The sequence below is a fragment of the Mandrillus leucophaeus genome, unplaced genomic scaffold (assembly GCF_000951045.1).
Source record: "Mandrillus leucophaeus isolate KB7577 unplaced genomic scaffold, Mleu.le_1.0 Scaffold130, whole genome shotgun sequence".
Classification (NCBI taxonomy): Eukaryota; Metazoa; Chordata; class Mammalia; order Primates; family Cercopithecidae; genus Mandrillus; species Mandrillus leucophaeus.
The window spans coordinates 4,490,563-4,505,019 of NW_012101255.1; the positions used below are offsets into that span (position 1 = coordinate 4,490,563).

The window sequence follows — 14,457 nt, forward strand, 5'->3', positions numbered from 1 at the left end:
ATATATAAATATGCATAATTTATTCAATAATTCCCTTACTGATAAGCATTCAAATGTATTTCCAGGGTTTGTTGTTTTTTTTTTTTTTTTTTTTTACTATGTTTCATAGTAATACATAGGCTTATATCTATATATTTCCTGGGGGATTTATTGTAATGGTACAGATTCCCAAAAGTGAGATATGTTGGGCCAAAGGCCATAAGCATTTTAAATTTCAATATTGCCCAATTACTATCAATTAGATAATAGAAATTCATGTCGCCAGCAGCACTGCTTAAACTAACCTGTTTCCCCACATCCTCTCTAGCACTGACTCTACACAATGGGAGAAACATGGACTCTCATGGCTATTATAACTTACATTTACAAGACCTTTTTATAAAGCTGGCCATCTTTTCCTGTGTTTATCAGCCACGTATAGCTTCTCTTCTGCATAATGTCCAATTTATATTAAGTTGTTCATTTGTTTTTCTTATAATGACACTGTAGCTCTCTACTTAGAAGGGATATAAACCTTTTGTTGTCTATAAATAGTAAATGGTTTTAGATAGTCTATTGTCTGATTTTGACTTTGCTGATGGCATCTTTTACTATACCCTTTTTATTTAGTACTATATGTATCTTTTCCTCCTTGCCTTCTGAGTTCCCATCCATGTCCTCCAAATTACATAAATATGCTCCTATATTTTCTTCTATTTTAGTGAAGGTTTAGAAAATATACATTTTTAATCTTTAGAATTTTGTGGGTAAAGAAGGGGATAAGTCAGACGATCTAATTTCACTTTTTCCAAATGTAGACTCTATATAATTAACACTATTAAGCAAATTGGCCTTTTTCCAATGAATTGAAATTGAAATGCTGCCATTACACTGACTTCCCATGTACTTATGAGGCAAGCAAGCAGGTGCTGCCCCTTTCTGCAGACATTCACTGGGCTGACCAGGCTCCCTCCTCCAAAATGATCCTGCCTTCTAGAGGGAGCAAGCTTTCTCCTGATGATGGTTCTTTTTATGCCACAGAGATGAAGCCTGAACCTGTTCTTTCTCTGGAGATCGTAGAATGCCTAAAGGGATCCTGTAGCTGCCCTAAGTTTGCTCACTTTTCCAGGGAAGCAGTTTGGACAGAGTTGGGATGAAGTTGAGGCCTCCATCTTTCTAAAATTCCCCCAGTAAATAAATGAAACATTTTTTTATTGTAGTACAATACACACAACATAAAATGTACATTTTCACCATTTTTAAGTCTACAGATCAGTGGCACTGGTATCTTCTCATTGTTGTGCAACCATCACTACCATCCATCTCTACAGCTTTTTCATCTACTAAAAAACTCTGCACCGATTAAACAATAATTCCCTATTCCTCTCTCTCTCCCCCCAGGGCGACACCACCATTATACTATCTCTAGGAATTTGACTACTCTAGGTACCTCATGTAAGTTTAACCATATAGTATTTTTCCTTTTGTATCGGGCTTGAATTCACTTAGCATAACTTCTCCAAGATTTATCCAGGTTGTGGCATGCATCAGAATTTCATTGCTTTTAAGGCCAAATAATACTCTATTGTATGTTCATACAATATATTTTATTTACTTATTTACCTGTCAATGGATCCTTGGACTATTTCCACCTTCTGGCTCTTGTGAATAATTTTGCTACAAACACTGGTATGCATGTATTCATTCAAGTCCCTGCTTTCAATTCTTTTGGGCATATACCCAGAAGTGGAATTGCTGGATCATATGGTAATTCTATGTTTAATGTTTTGAGAAACTGCCATACTGTTTTCCACATAGGCTGTGTTATTTTACATTCCTACCAGCAACGCATAAGGGCTCCAATTTCTCCACATTCTCCCCAACACATGCTAATTTCTGTTTTTTTTTTTTTTTTTTTTTTTTAATAACAGGCATCCTAATGGTGTAAGGTGCTATCTCACCGTGGTTTGGATGTTGAGCATCTTTTCATGTTTTTGCTGTTTATGTATTTTCTTCTTTGGAGAAATGTCTATTCAAGTCCTTAGCCCATTTTTTAATCAAGTTTTTTTGGTTGTTGGTGAGTTGTCAGAGTTCTTTATTATATATATTCTAGATATTAATCCCTTATGATATATGATTTGGAAATATTTTCTCCCATTCCATGTTGTCTTTTCAATCTGTTGATAAGTTTTTTGATATACAACAGTCATTAATTTTGATAAAGTCCAGTTTACCTATTTTTCTTCTGTTGCCTATACTTTTGGTATCATATTCAAGTTAGTAAATAAATTTTAAAACTAAGAATACTTAATTACAATACAACCTTTTTATTCATATACCTATAAATACATGCCCATTTCTTCTATAAAATTCATATATTAACTAGTGTTTATAGTCTGCAAATTGTAGATAGTGTCCATGTTGTGTTGTGTGTTTTCAGATTAATGACCTGGTCTTTAAATGATGATCCAGCACTTGCTAAATGTGCCTACCTGACAGTCCTTATGATCAGAGCTTTAGAGTTCCTTCAATTAATTCTCACAACAGCCCTTCAAGATATATATCTCCCTCCTCATTTTATACATCAGGAATCTGAAGCACAGACAAGCAAAGTAACTTGCCCAAGGCAACACAATGAACAAATTAGGAAACTGGGACTCAAACCTAGATCTGGTTAGCTCAAAAGTTTATGTTCTTTGCCCAACAATGCTGTTTCCCCAACTGATAGAAGGGAAATACAAGTCTACAGGAGTCTGTGGAGGCTATAACCCTTTACAAGAGAAGGGAACTAAATTTTTTTAAGCATTATGTGTGCGGTGCCTCATTTTACCTTTTTAAAATTTAAGTGTCTTGCTCTGTTGCCCAAGTTGTCTTGGTTCACTGCAACCTCCATCTCCAGAACTCAAGTGATCCTTCCACCTCAGCCTCCCAAGTAGCTGGAACTACAGGTGTGACCCACCACACTTGGCTAATTTGTGTGTGTGTGTGTATATATATGTCTTTAAATGACATGTACACACACACATTATATATATATAAAATGTATATATACATATACGTGTGTGTGTATATATATACACACACAAACACACACACATATGTAGAAACAGGGTTTCACTATGTAGCCCAGGCTCAGCTTCTGTCTTTATTAAGTACATTGAAAAATCATTCTCATTTTTACTCTTGAGCTTAGAGTTACTGATTTTTAAAAATAAGCTTTCCCTTTTATGTAGCAAGATCACAAACATGACTAACAGTAACACCAGATTAAAGGTTGTACTCCTATGACAAAATTGTATCACAAGGCAGAAATAATTTATAAGGCATCTAAATATGTTTTAAGACTTCAGGAAAACTGAGAGAAAGTAGGGCTTGTGGGAGGGTAGATGGGCTGGGGCTGGTTTAGTACACTTGTGCTAATGGCCAGGCATTGGCCAGCACATTGGCCCTACACAAAGCTAATGGCCAGCCTTGTGGTCTGTGTCCTCCATGCCCCACCACCCCTAGATACCCCATAAACAAGTGTCTACCACCAATGATCCCCACACAGCACTTGACGCTGGCCACCAGGTGTTTTTTCAGGAGTGGGGAGTTCTCAGGTCTCCCCCACTCTTCTTTGCTTTACACACTGTATTAGTCTATTTTCACACTACTGCTATAAGCAAATACCTGAGACTGGGTAATAAAGAAAAAAGGTTTAATTGACTCACAGTTCTGCATGGCTGGGGGGACCTCAGGAAACTTATAATCATGGTGGAAGACACCTCTTCACAGGGTGGCAGGACAGAAAATAAGTGTGAGTAGGGGAAATGCCAGATATTTAAAAACCATCAGATCTCATGAGAACTCACTATCAGGAGAACAGCATGGGGGAAACTGCCCCCATGATCCAATTACCTCCACCTGGTCCCGCCCTTGACACGTGGGGGTTATGGGGATTACAGTTCAAGATGAGACTGTAGGTGGGGACACGGCCAAACTGTACCACACACAGAGCCTAAATTTATTTTCCCTTACTGATGATGATGTCAGGGGCCCCCATCCTTCAAAATTTCTACCTACTTTATCCCTAATACCCCCAAATTTTATTTTAAAAACAACTTTCAGCTAATTTGAGATTTTTTTTAACCTGAAAATGTTTTCTGCTTGAGTAGAGACCTGAAAAGCATTTTTAGTAAATATAGATGACTGATGTAAGATTCTTTCCATTTTTGATGAGGAGACTTGCTACAGAGGAGGACGCTGGGCATTAAGCAGAAATCCTCATGTCCCAGTTATTGTGAATTGAAGGAAGGGGCCAAAAGGGAAACGCTGTGAAGTGGAAAACAAGTTATCTGGATACCATCATAGCCAGAGTCAGCCCTATTTATGTTCCTTTACGGGTAGATTAATAGGAGCTGTACCCAGGGGGTTGAAGTTCAAGCTGTAGACTGAAACTTATCCTTGAGCCACATGACCCGTGATGCTAATTCCATCCCACATGACTCTTGAACTTGCTTTAAGGCAGCCAACTGGATTATAAAAACATATTTATTCTTCAAGGCCTCGTTAATGAGGTTACAATACTACTCATGGCCTCTTGTAGTCAGTACTGTTCTAGGTCAGTGGTTCTCAATCCTGATTAAATATCTGACTTACCCCAGTGCTGGCCTTACTCCAGGGAAACTACTACTGTTATCTCTGAGGGTGTGGCCCAGGCATGGGGATTTTTAAAAACTCCCCAAGTGATTGGTATGCATAGGTAGTGGCCATCCAAGGATCCGACAGGCAAGAAAGCTAGAAGTTTACATAATACCTGTCACTCCAAATTCTAAAATAAACATCCACGTGGAAGAAGGAAGTAAATCATGTAAACATACTATCTGTCTGTGTGTATGCTTGTCTCTGTCTTTCTCTCTCTCTCTCTCTCTCACACACACACACACACACATACAAAAAAGTTGAAAGTGGTGAGTTTGTTACTCAATAGACCTCTTGAAAGTGAGAACTGTTATGCCTTAAAAGGGGTGGCGTAGAGAAAACTACCAATGTTGTAACAGGTCTGACCATTAAAGACAGATTTTATAAGAAATACCAAAATTGGAGTATTCCTGCTAAAAGGGAACTTAAAGAGTTAATGAGAGGTTTTCAAACAGGTCCGTGGCCCAGTGCAGGCCTGTTGATGTTGTCATTAGGCAAAAACAAAAACAAAAACAAAAACAAAAAAACCAATGACAGCAGAGTAAGTTGCTCACAAAGCTAAAGATATCCAATGTTTGATGCTAAGTGTTTTTTCTTTTATAAATAATGACAATAAATAGTAAGCCTTTTCATTTTTTTAAAAAAAACACAGGCATATCCCAGAGATATTGGAGGACTGTTTCCAGACCACTGCAATAAAGCAAGTAACACAATAAAAAGAGTCACATAAATTTTTTGGCCTCCCAGTACATAAAAAAAGTTATTTTGTACTAGATTATAGTCTATTAGGTATGAAATTGCATTACATCTTAAAAAAAAAAACAAACAAAAAAAAAAACAAAGCAATGTAGATACCTTAACTAAAAATACTTTATCACTAAAAAATGCTAACGATCATCCAAGCCTTTAATGAGACATAATCTTTTTGCTAGTGAACGGTCTTGCCCCGATGCTGATGGCTGCTGACTGATCAGGGCGGTGGTCACCAGAGGCTGGGGTGGCTGTGGCAAATCCTTAAAATAAGACAACAATGGGCTGTGCACAGTGGCTCACACCTGTAATCCCAGCACTTTGGGAGGCCGAGGTGGGTGGATCACCTGAGGTCGGGAGTTCAAGACCAGCCTGACCAACCGTGGAGAAACCCCATCTCTACTAAAAATATAAAATTCGCCGGGCATGGTGGTGTATGCCTGTAATCCCAGCTACTTGTAGGGCTGAGGCTGGGAATTGCTTGAACCCGGGAGGTAGAGGTTGTAGTGAGCCGAGATCACACCATTGCACTCCAGCCTGGGTAACAAGAGCGAAGCTCTGTCTCAAAAAAAAATAATAAAATAAAATAAAAAAACAACAATTAAGTTTGCTCCATCAAATGACTCTTCCTTTCGCAAAAGGTTTCTCTGTAGCATGCAATGCTATTTGACAGCATTTTACCCACAGTAGAACTTCAAAATTGGAGTCAGTCTTTTCAAACCTTGTCACTACTTTATCAACTAAGTTTATGGAATATTCTAAATCCTTTGCTGTCATTTCAACAATGTTCACAGCATCCTCAATAGAAACAGATTCCATCTCAAGAAACCACTTTCTTTGTTTATCCATAAGAAGCAACTCCTCATCCATTCAAGTTTGATCATAAGACTGCAGGAATTCCATCACATCTTCAGGCTCCACTTCTAATTCTAGCTTTCTTGCTATTTCCACTACATCTACTGTTATTTCATCCACCTAAGTCTTGAGCCTTTCAAAGTCATCCATGAGGGTTGGAATCGACTACTTCCAAACTCTTGTTAATGTTGGTATCTGACCTCCTTCCATGAACCCTGAATGTTTTTAATGACGTCTAGAATGGGGGAATTCTTTCCAGACGGTTTTCAATTTATTTTGCCCAGTTCCATCAGAAGAATCACTATCTGTGGCAGTTATAGCCTTACCAAATGTATTTCTTTAATGAGACTTGAAAGTCAAAATTACTACTTAATCCATGGGCTGCAGAATGGATGCTGTATTAGCAGGCATGAAAACAACATCAATCTCCTTCTACGTCTCCGTCAGAGGTCTTGAAGGACTAGGTGCATTGTCAATGTGCAGTAATCTTTCGAAAAGAATACTGTTTTCTGAGCAGATCAAAACAGTGGGCTTAAACAATGCTGTAACAGCTGTGCTGTTACCCAGGCTTGTTTCATTTCTAAAGCACAGGAAGAGTAGATTTAGCATAATTTTTAAAAGGGCTCTATGATTTTCAGAATGGTAAATGAGCACTGGCCTCAATTTAGTCACCAGCTGCATCACTCCCTAACAAGAGTCAGCCTGTTCTTTGAAGCCAGGCATTATCTTCTCCTCTCTAGCCAAGAAACTCCTAGATGGCATATTCTTCCAATTTAAGACTGTTTTGTCTACATTGAAAATCTGTTGTTTAGAACAGCTGCCTCCATAAAATCATCTTAGCTGGATCTTCTAGACTTCTGGATAACTTGCTGCAGATTCTACATCATCACTTGCTGCTTCACCTTGCACTTTTATATTATGGAGACAGCTTCTTTCCTTAAACCTCATGAGCTGAACTCTGCTAGCTTTAAACTTTTCTTCTGCAGCTTCTCACCTCTCTCAGCCTTCACAGAATTGAACAGAGGGCCTTGCTCTGTATTAAGCCTGGGCTTAAGGGAGTATTTTGGCTGGCTTGATCTTCTATCTAGAGCACTCAAAGTTTTTTTCCCAACAGCAATAAGGCTTTCTAATCATTTGTGTTCACTAGAGTAACACATTTAATTTCAAGAACTTTTGCTTTGCAGTCACAACTTGGCTAAGTGTTTGGTGCAAGAGGCCTACCGTGCAGCCTATCTCAGCTTCTGACATGCCTGCCTTCCTCACTAAGCTTAATCATTCTAGCTTTTAATTTAAAGTGAGAGACATCCAAGTGTCACTTGAACACTTAGAAGACATTGTAGGGTTATTAATTGGCCTGATTTCAATATTGTTGTTCAGGGAATAGGGCAGCCTGAGGAGGCAGAGACTATCAGAGCAGTAATCAGAACACACACAACACATGTCAATTAAGTTCACTATCTCATATGGGCACGGTTCATGGCACCCCAAAACTATTACAATAGTAACATCAAAGATCGCTGATCACCATAACAGATATAATAATAATGATAAAGTTTGAAATACTGCCAAGAATTACCAAAATGTGACTCAGAGACATGTAGCGAGCACATGCAGTGTGAAAAATGGAACTGGCAGATTTGCTCCACACAGGGTTGCCACAAACTTTCAATTGGTAAAAAAAACAAAAAACAAACAAACAACAACCAAAAAGAAAACGCAGTATCTGCAAAGTACAACAAAGTGAAATGCAAAAAAAATAAGGTATGCCTGTATATGTCTTGACAAAATAAGCAGTCAGATGCTATGTATGGTAACCCCACAGTTTTTAATTGAGCCACAAAATCCCAGTGTCTGGATATCACTAACACAAAATCTCAGTGTCTGGATATCACTAATCTATTAATTCAACTTTTTTTTTTTTTAACATAAATTCAGACCCCACGGTTTCTATAAACTCACACCGAACCAGCTGCAGGGTAGGGATTAGAGACATCTCCAATCTTCCAGGTTCAAGCTCTCCGCTTCATTAATACCACAGCCACCAGCTTTTGCACCGTAAATATCGAACTTTACACCCATCTTGTAAAGTATGAATCGAAGGTAAGTGTATTAAAGGAATTCTATGGTAAATTCTTCTGTGACCTAAAAGGGATCTAGTTTTAAATGTTGGATTTTTCTAAAATAGGATTCACCCACACAGTATTTCCTTGGCATTGCTTTACATTTCTGGTGGGAAAGAGTAATGGCTGCTCTTACAACTGTTTTGTTTTTGTTCGTTTGAGACGGAGTCTCGCTCTGTCGCCTACACTGGAGTCTAAGGGCGCAATCTCCGCTCACTGCAACCTCCGCCTTCCCGGTTCTAGCGATTCTCCTGCCTCAGCCTCCCCAGTAGCTGAAACTACAGGCTCCCACCACCACGCCCGGCTAATTTTTGTATTTTCAGTAAAGACGGGGTTTCACTAAATTGGCCAGGCTGGCCGAACTCCTGACCTCGTGATCCGCCCGCCTCGGCCTCCCAAAGTGCTGGGATTACAGGCGTGAGCCACTGCGCCCGGCCACAGCTGGTTAAGAGAAGAGAAGGGGCGCAATCTAAGACTTGAGTTCTATTTACACAGATTTAAAAATCAACACATAATGTGAGCTTTCAAAAACCGACCGGAAGTGGATGGAGGTACAGATGTGAAAGGACTGGCCGTGAGTTGGAATAATTGTTAAAGCTGGGAGTACTTGGAGGTTCAGGATACAGTACCAGTCTCCTTACTCCTACTTTTTTTTTTGGGCGGGGGGTAAGTCTTTGAAATCTTTGCACTAAAGAGTCTTTTGTTGTTGTTTGCTTAAGTATCCGAAATGAGTGGAATCCAGCCAGAGGCCTTTCTGCGGAGACCCAAAACGAAGAGGAGATATCAGCGTCTCCGCCCCGACAGAAGCAAGCTCATACCTATGCTTGCCGCGACAACCGCATAGCTCAATGCGACTTCAAGCAATCAGATGCCAGACCCAGGGAGACCATCCGGCAAGTTCCGGAAAGCAAGAAGTCCCATCCCCAGCTAGAGCTGCAGCACGGACGCTCGGTCCGCTAGCGAGGAGGCCCCAAGCCGGGCCCCAGGCGGCCCCTGGCTCTCCGGATTACTCACCCGCCTCGCTGTAGGCCAGGCGCAGCACCCGACCCAGCGTGGAGAAGGCGCACCGCGGCTGGCACAGCTCCTGGCCCGCCACCGCGAAAGCCTCCACCTTGCAGCCCGCCGCCACGAAAAGCGCGTCACGCCCCCCGCCGCAGAACCGCTCCGGCTCTAGCTTGCAGGGCACCACCTGCTGTGACCCGAACGGGTGAAGGTTGTACAGCTGCACCATCCCGACCTCCAGCTGCTGGATGGCCCAGCCTGCCCGCCCCGCAGGGCGCCCGGAGACCCCCGGCCGAACGCGAAGGTAAGACCACTTCCGTGAGCGAGCCGGCGACGCCGAGTCACGTGAACGCCAGCCGGCCCCGCCCGCGGCTAAGCTACTTAAAGGGGCAGCCGCTGGGCGTGGCGGGCTTCGGGAAAGCGGTCACGCCCGTCTGGCCCACGCCCGTCTGGCCCGCGCACACGCGTTGCGGTGCTTTCGGTCTCCACGCCTCGTACTCCGCCGCCCAGAGCGCGCCACCGCTCTACGCTCAGTGGCTGGTGGGTGCGGGGACCGCTGGGTCCTGCCTTTCGTCTTTTACTGCTTCGGGCCAGGCGAGATGTTTTGATTTTTGAATACGTTCTGACAATTCATCATCTATCTTGTAACATTTTGTACTTACTTTCAGGAGCGTTATTCATGTCTCTTCAGTAGCCCCAGAGCTTCTGGAGGATGGGGTTGCAAAAACTGAAATGGGGTGCAACTCGGGGCTAAACACTCTGAAGAGTTGCTAAAAAATAGTGGAAATTCTAGAATAGTTTAGCAGGAAAGAGCAACGCCTTGAACGTGCTTGGCAAAAAGATATTTGTTTAATGAAAGAATTCATGGATTTCATCTTGTAGGCATTTGACAAAAGACTAGTTTGAACCCCAGAGGATGGAAGAACTAGGAGGGAAATCCCCTGGCTTTCAGTCCAGTGCTCCTAAAACTATGTAGTAAATGATCCATTCCTGACATCTCAACGTGGAGTTAACGATCGCAACGCTTTCCCTTTTTTAAAAAGAGATTTAGATGAAACAAGTAGTATAACTTTTTCCAATTCACCTAGAAAATGTATGTGTTAGCATGGATTGAGGGATGCTGTTTTGTTTAGGCACACAGGGACATAAATGAAAGTGCAAAATTTTCTTTAGTCAGTTTCCAGTTCAATCATCCTCTTGAGCCCTTTATTTCAAGAATTTGTAAATCAGATGCAATTGGATTGCAGTTAAACTTGCCTCCCTTTCCTAGGCCCTTCAGATGAATAAAGTATCTCTAAGTAATGGGAGACAACAGATTCTTCAAACTCAGTGAGGCAGAGAAGTAGACATGGAGGTAGGTCAGGTCAGGAACTAAGGCTGCAAAAAGTCACAGAAAGCTTCTGTGGAAAACAACCAGACTAATAGTCCACCAGTTATTTGTTCTAGATACAACACTTGAGAGCAAATATCACAATCAATAGTAAAAAAGGTTCCTTTCTACAAATATCTGCCATATTATTCTTTTTGGCTTAATTTTCTCCTTCAAGACTTAATTCTCCTAATTCAATTTCCTCCTAATGAAGACTGATACTGACTTTAATGTAATCTCACCTGCATAAAAAGAATATCTATTTTGGATAAAGAAGTGAGACTTGCTCAAAGCCTGGAACCCCAGTCCTTCCTAGAGATAGTGTCTTCTTCCTTAGTATAGTCACTGCACCTGACTCATCTAAAATTCTTTGGGAAGAGACATGCTACCCAAGGGAAGGTGGGGCATGTGTCTGGTTTCCACATTTGTCAGGAGCTGTGAGCAGGAGCTGCCCACTTGCATTCCTGTTACGAATGCAGGGGCAGCAATGGCACACCATCAATTCCTTATGGGAGGTTGTATCTGTTTGCAAGGGCTGCCATAACAAAATACCACAGACTGGGTGGCTTACACAATAGACATTTCATTTTCACAGGTCTGGAGGCTAGAAGTTCAAGATGTCAGCAGGTCTGGTTTCTCCTGAAGCCCCTCTCCTTGGCTTGAAGATGACTACCTTTTTATTATGTGCTCATATGGTCTTTCCTCCATGTGCCTGCATCCCTGGTGTCTCTCCCTCGTCTTATAAATATACTAGCCATATTAGATTAGGACCCACCCTTATGATCTTATTTAATCTTATTTCTTAAAGGCCCTATGGCTATATACAGTCACATTCTGAGGTATTGGAGGTTACAGCTTCAACATATGAATTTGGGGGCAAGACAAAATTTAGCCCATAGCACATGCACTTAGGGTAGCACTCTGTTGAAAAAGGTTGTCTTGAGAACATCCCTCCCTCCCTCCTTCCTTCCTTCCTCTCTCTTTTTTTAAAGAGATGGGGTTTCGCCTGTCACCCAGACTGGAGTGCAGTGGTGTGATCTTGACTCACTGTAGCCTTGACCACCTGGGTTCAAGCAATCCTTCCATCTCAGCCTGCAGATTAGCGGGGACCATAGGCACATACTACCATGCCTGGCTAATTTTTAAATTTTTTTGAAGAGATAGGGTCTTACTATATTACCCACGCTGATCTTGAACTCCTGGACTCAAGCGATACTCTTGCCTCAGCCTCCCAAAGTGCTAGGATTACAGGCATGAGCCACTGCACCTGGCCCTAGAACTTCTTCAAGCTGTATTTGCTGGGGAGATTTAGGATACTATATGGGTAAAAAGCTCCCCCCAGTTTCTTCTGGGTGACAGCACTGCTGGGGATGGCTACAAAAATGGTTCTGCAACAACATGGACAAAGAGCTCTACTCAACCAGCCTAGAAAAGAAGGATTCTGGATCTCTGGAGCACTGATTCCCTATCGCATCTCTGAGGTGCCTCGGGATATCTGCATTGATCTTAGAAGACGTGTTGAGAAAGTCACTCAAAAAACGCCATTTACTTCTCATTTATTTCTATATTTCCTCAAAGTTCTTTCTGGAAAAGTCACAAAAATCAAACAAGGAAAGTGTATAGGAATTCCCAAAAGGTAGCTGACCACTATTTGCATAGGTGGCTCCATTATTTTTGCTTCTTAAAAAAGGGGCCTTTGAAAGACTTTTTAAAAATTAGGTTGGTGTTATAAGCATGCTTCCGGAAGAATAGAACATGACTCTCTCAGAGCAATGGATGAAGTGGTTTCTGCATCTCTAAACAACACCATCACGACGGTCAGAGAAGCCCAAGGCACTTGGGGAAATCAAATGCCAGCATTGAGGTGTCCAGCCCTTAGCCTTCAGACAGAGCAGTTGGTGGAGTGTAAGGAGGTGCAAACAACAGCTCTACTGGCCTTCCTTCTCTCTTCCCTAGCCTCCTCTTCTCTCCCCTCTCTTCCCTAGTTTTCTTTGCCAAAGTGGTACAGGCAGGCCACTTCTGTAGATTTCCTGGCTTGCTGCATTTAGAGGGTATCCTTGCCTTTAAGATCCACCACATTGCCAAAACTAGTGCTTGCATCTTGACCCGTCAGCACCATTGTATTACTCTGTCTTCTTAAATCATTCTCTTCACTGGGCTCCTGACAGTCCACTTCAGATTTTCCTCCTCTGTCTACTTTACTAGATCCTATCCCTCCTTTCTCTAAACTCTAAAATTAGATGAACATGTTCTCTCCATCTATACTCACTCTTTCAGTGAAATCAACCAATCCCATCACTTAAAAAATTATCTAAATATTAAGAACCCCTGGATTTATATCTCCAGCTCTCAGTTTCCTTGAGCTCTTACCTTGAATATCCAATTGTGTTAGGCTAGTCTCACATTGCTATAAAGAAACACCTGAGACTGGGGAATTTATAAAGAAAATAAGTTTAATTGGCTCACGGTTTTGCAGGCTGCGTAGGAAGCATGTTGCTGGCATCTGCTTAGCTTTTGGGGAAGTCTCAAGAAACTTAAAATCATGGCAGAAGGTGAAGGGGGAGCAGGCATATCACATGGCCAAAGCAGAAAAAAAGAAAGGAGAGAGGTGCCACACACTTTTAAACAGCCAGATCTCTCAAGAAATCACTCCCTATCATGAGGACAGTACCAAGGGGAGGGTATTAAACCATGCATGAGAAATCCACCCTCATGGTCCAATCACCTCCCACCAGACCCCACCTCTAATGTTGGAGATTACAATTCAACATGAGATTTAGGTGGGGGCACAGATCCAAACTATGTCACCAATTTAACATCTTTATTGCCTAACAGTCATTTTCAGACTTCAGATGTCCAAAACTAAACTTCTGATTCCTTCGTGCCCTGCATCCACCTCTTATCTTCCCTAACTAGGTAACTAGCACCAGTCACTTAGGCCAAAAGCCCTGGAATGTCACTGACCCATCTTTTCCTGTATTTTTTTTTTTTTTTTGAGACGAAGTCTCTCTTGTGCGCCAGGCTGGAGTGCAATGGCATGATCTCGGCTCACTGCAGCCTCCACTTCCCAGGTTCAAGCGATTCTCCTGCCTCAGCCTCCCGAGTAGCTGGGATTACAGGCACCTGCCATCATGCCCAGCTAATTTTTGTATTTTTAGTAGAGACTGGGTTTCACCATGTTGGCCAGGCTGGTCTCAAATTCTGACCTCAGGTGATCCGCCCGCCTTGGCCTCCCAAAGTGCTGGGATTACAGGCATGAGCCATCATGCCCGGCTGACCCTTTTTCTCTCACACCCTACATCCAATCCATCAGCAAGTCCTGTCTGTTCTGCCTTTAGAATCTGACCACTTTTCACCATATCACGATTACCATCCCAGTCCATGTCACCATCATTTCTTACCTAAGCAAATGCCTTCTAACTGGTTTCTCTGCTGTACTCTTTGCCCACCTCTAATCTATTCTCCATAGAACAGCCAGAAACCTTTTTAAAAAGTACTGCACCTTCTCCTCCCCCTCCTTTTCTCTGTCACCCAAAAAATTCATCTTAAAACTATTAAGTGGGGTAAAGTAAGACCACCATAGTAGGGGGAGGAGGAAGCCATGCAAGTGAGGAAGCAGAGCCATATGTAATGAAAAGGGCATCCATGATGGGGTGGTACAGCCTAGTGTGGGAAGTCAGAGGCCACAATGGGTGAAGAGGG

The 14,457-nt window shown here is 42.0% G+C and overlaps 1 protein-coding gene across 2 annotated transcripts in view; it reads right to left on the reverse strand.

Annotated features, from left to right (window-relative positions):
* Nucleotides 1–9,752, reverse strand: part of HPS3 (Hermansky-Pudlak syndrome 3) — a 46,391-nt gene extending 36,639 nt beyond the window's left edge. Inside the window, exon 1 of one of the 2 annotated variants that reach the window (XM_011972787.1) lies at nt 9,399–9,752. In XM_011972787.1, the coding sequence (XP_011828177.1) occupies nt 9,399–9,615 (217 nt within the window). In that variant the 5' untranslated portion in view covers nt 9,616–9,752. The remainder of the gene's footprint in view (nt 1–9,398) is intronic. The other variant, XM_011972789.1, reaches the window with a different exon arrangement.
* Between the last annotated feature and the right edge of the window lie 4,705 nt (nt 9,753–14,457).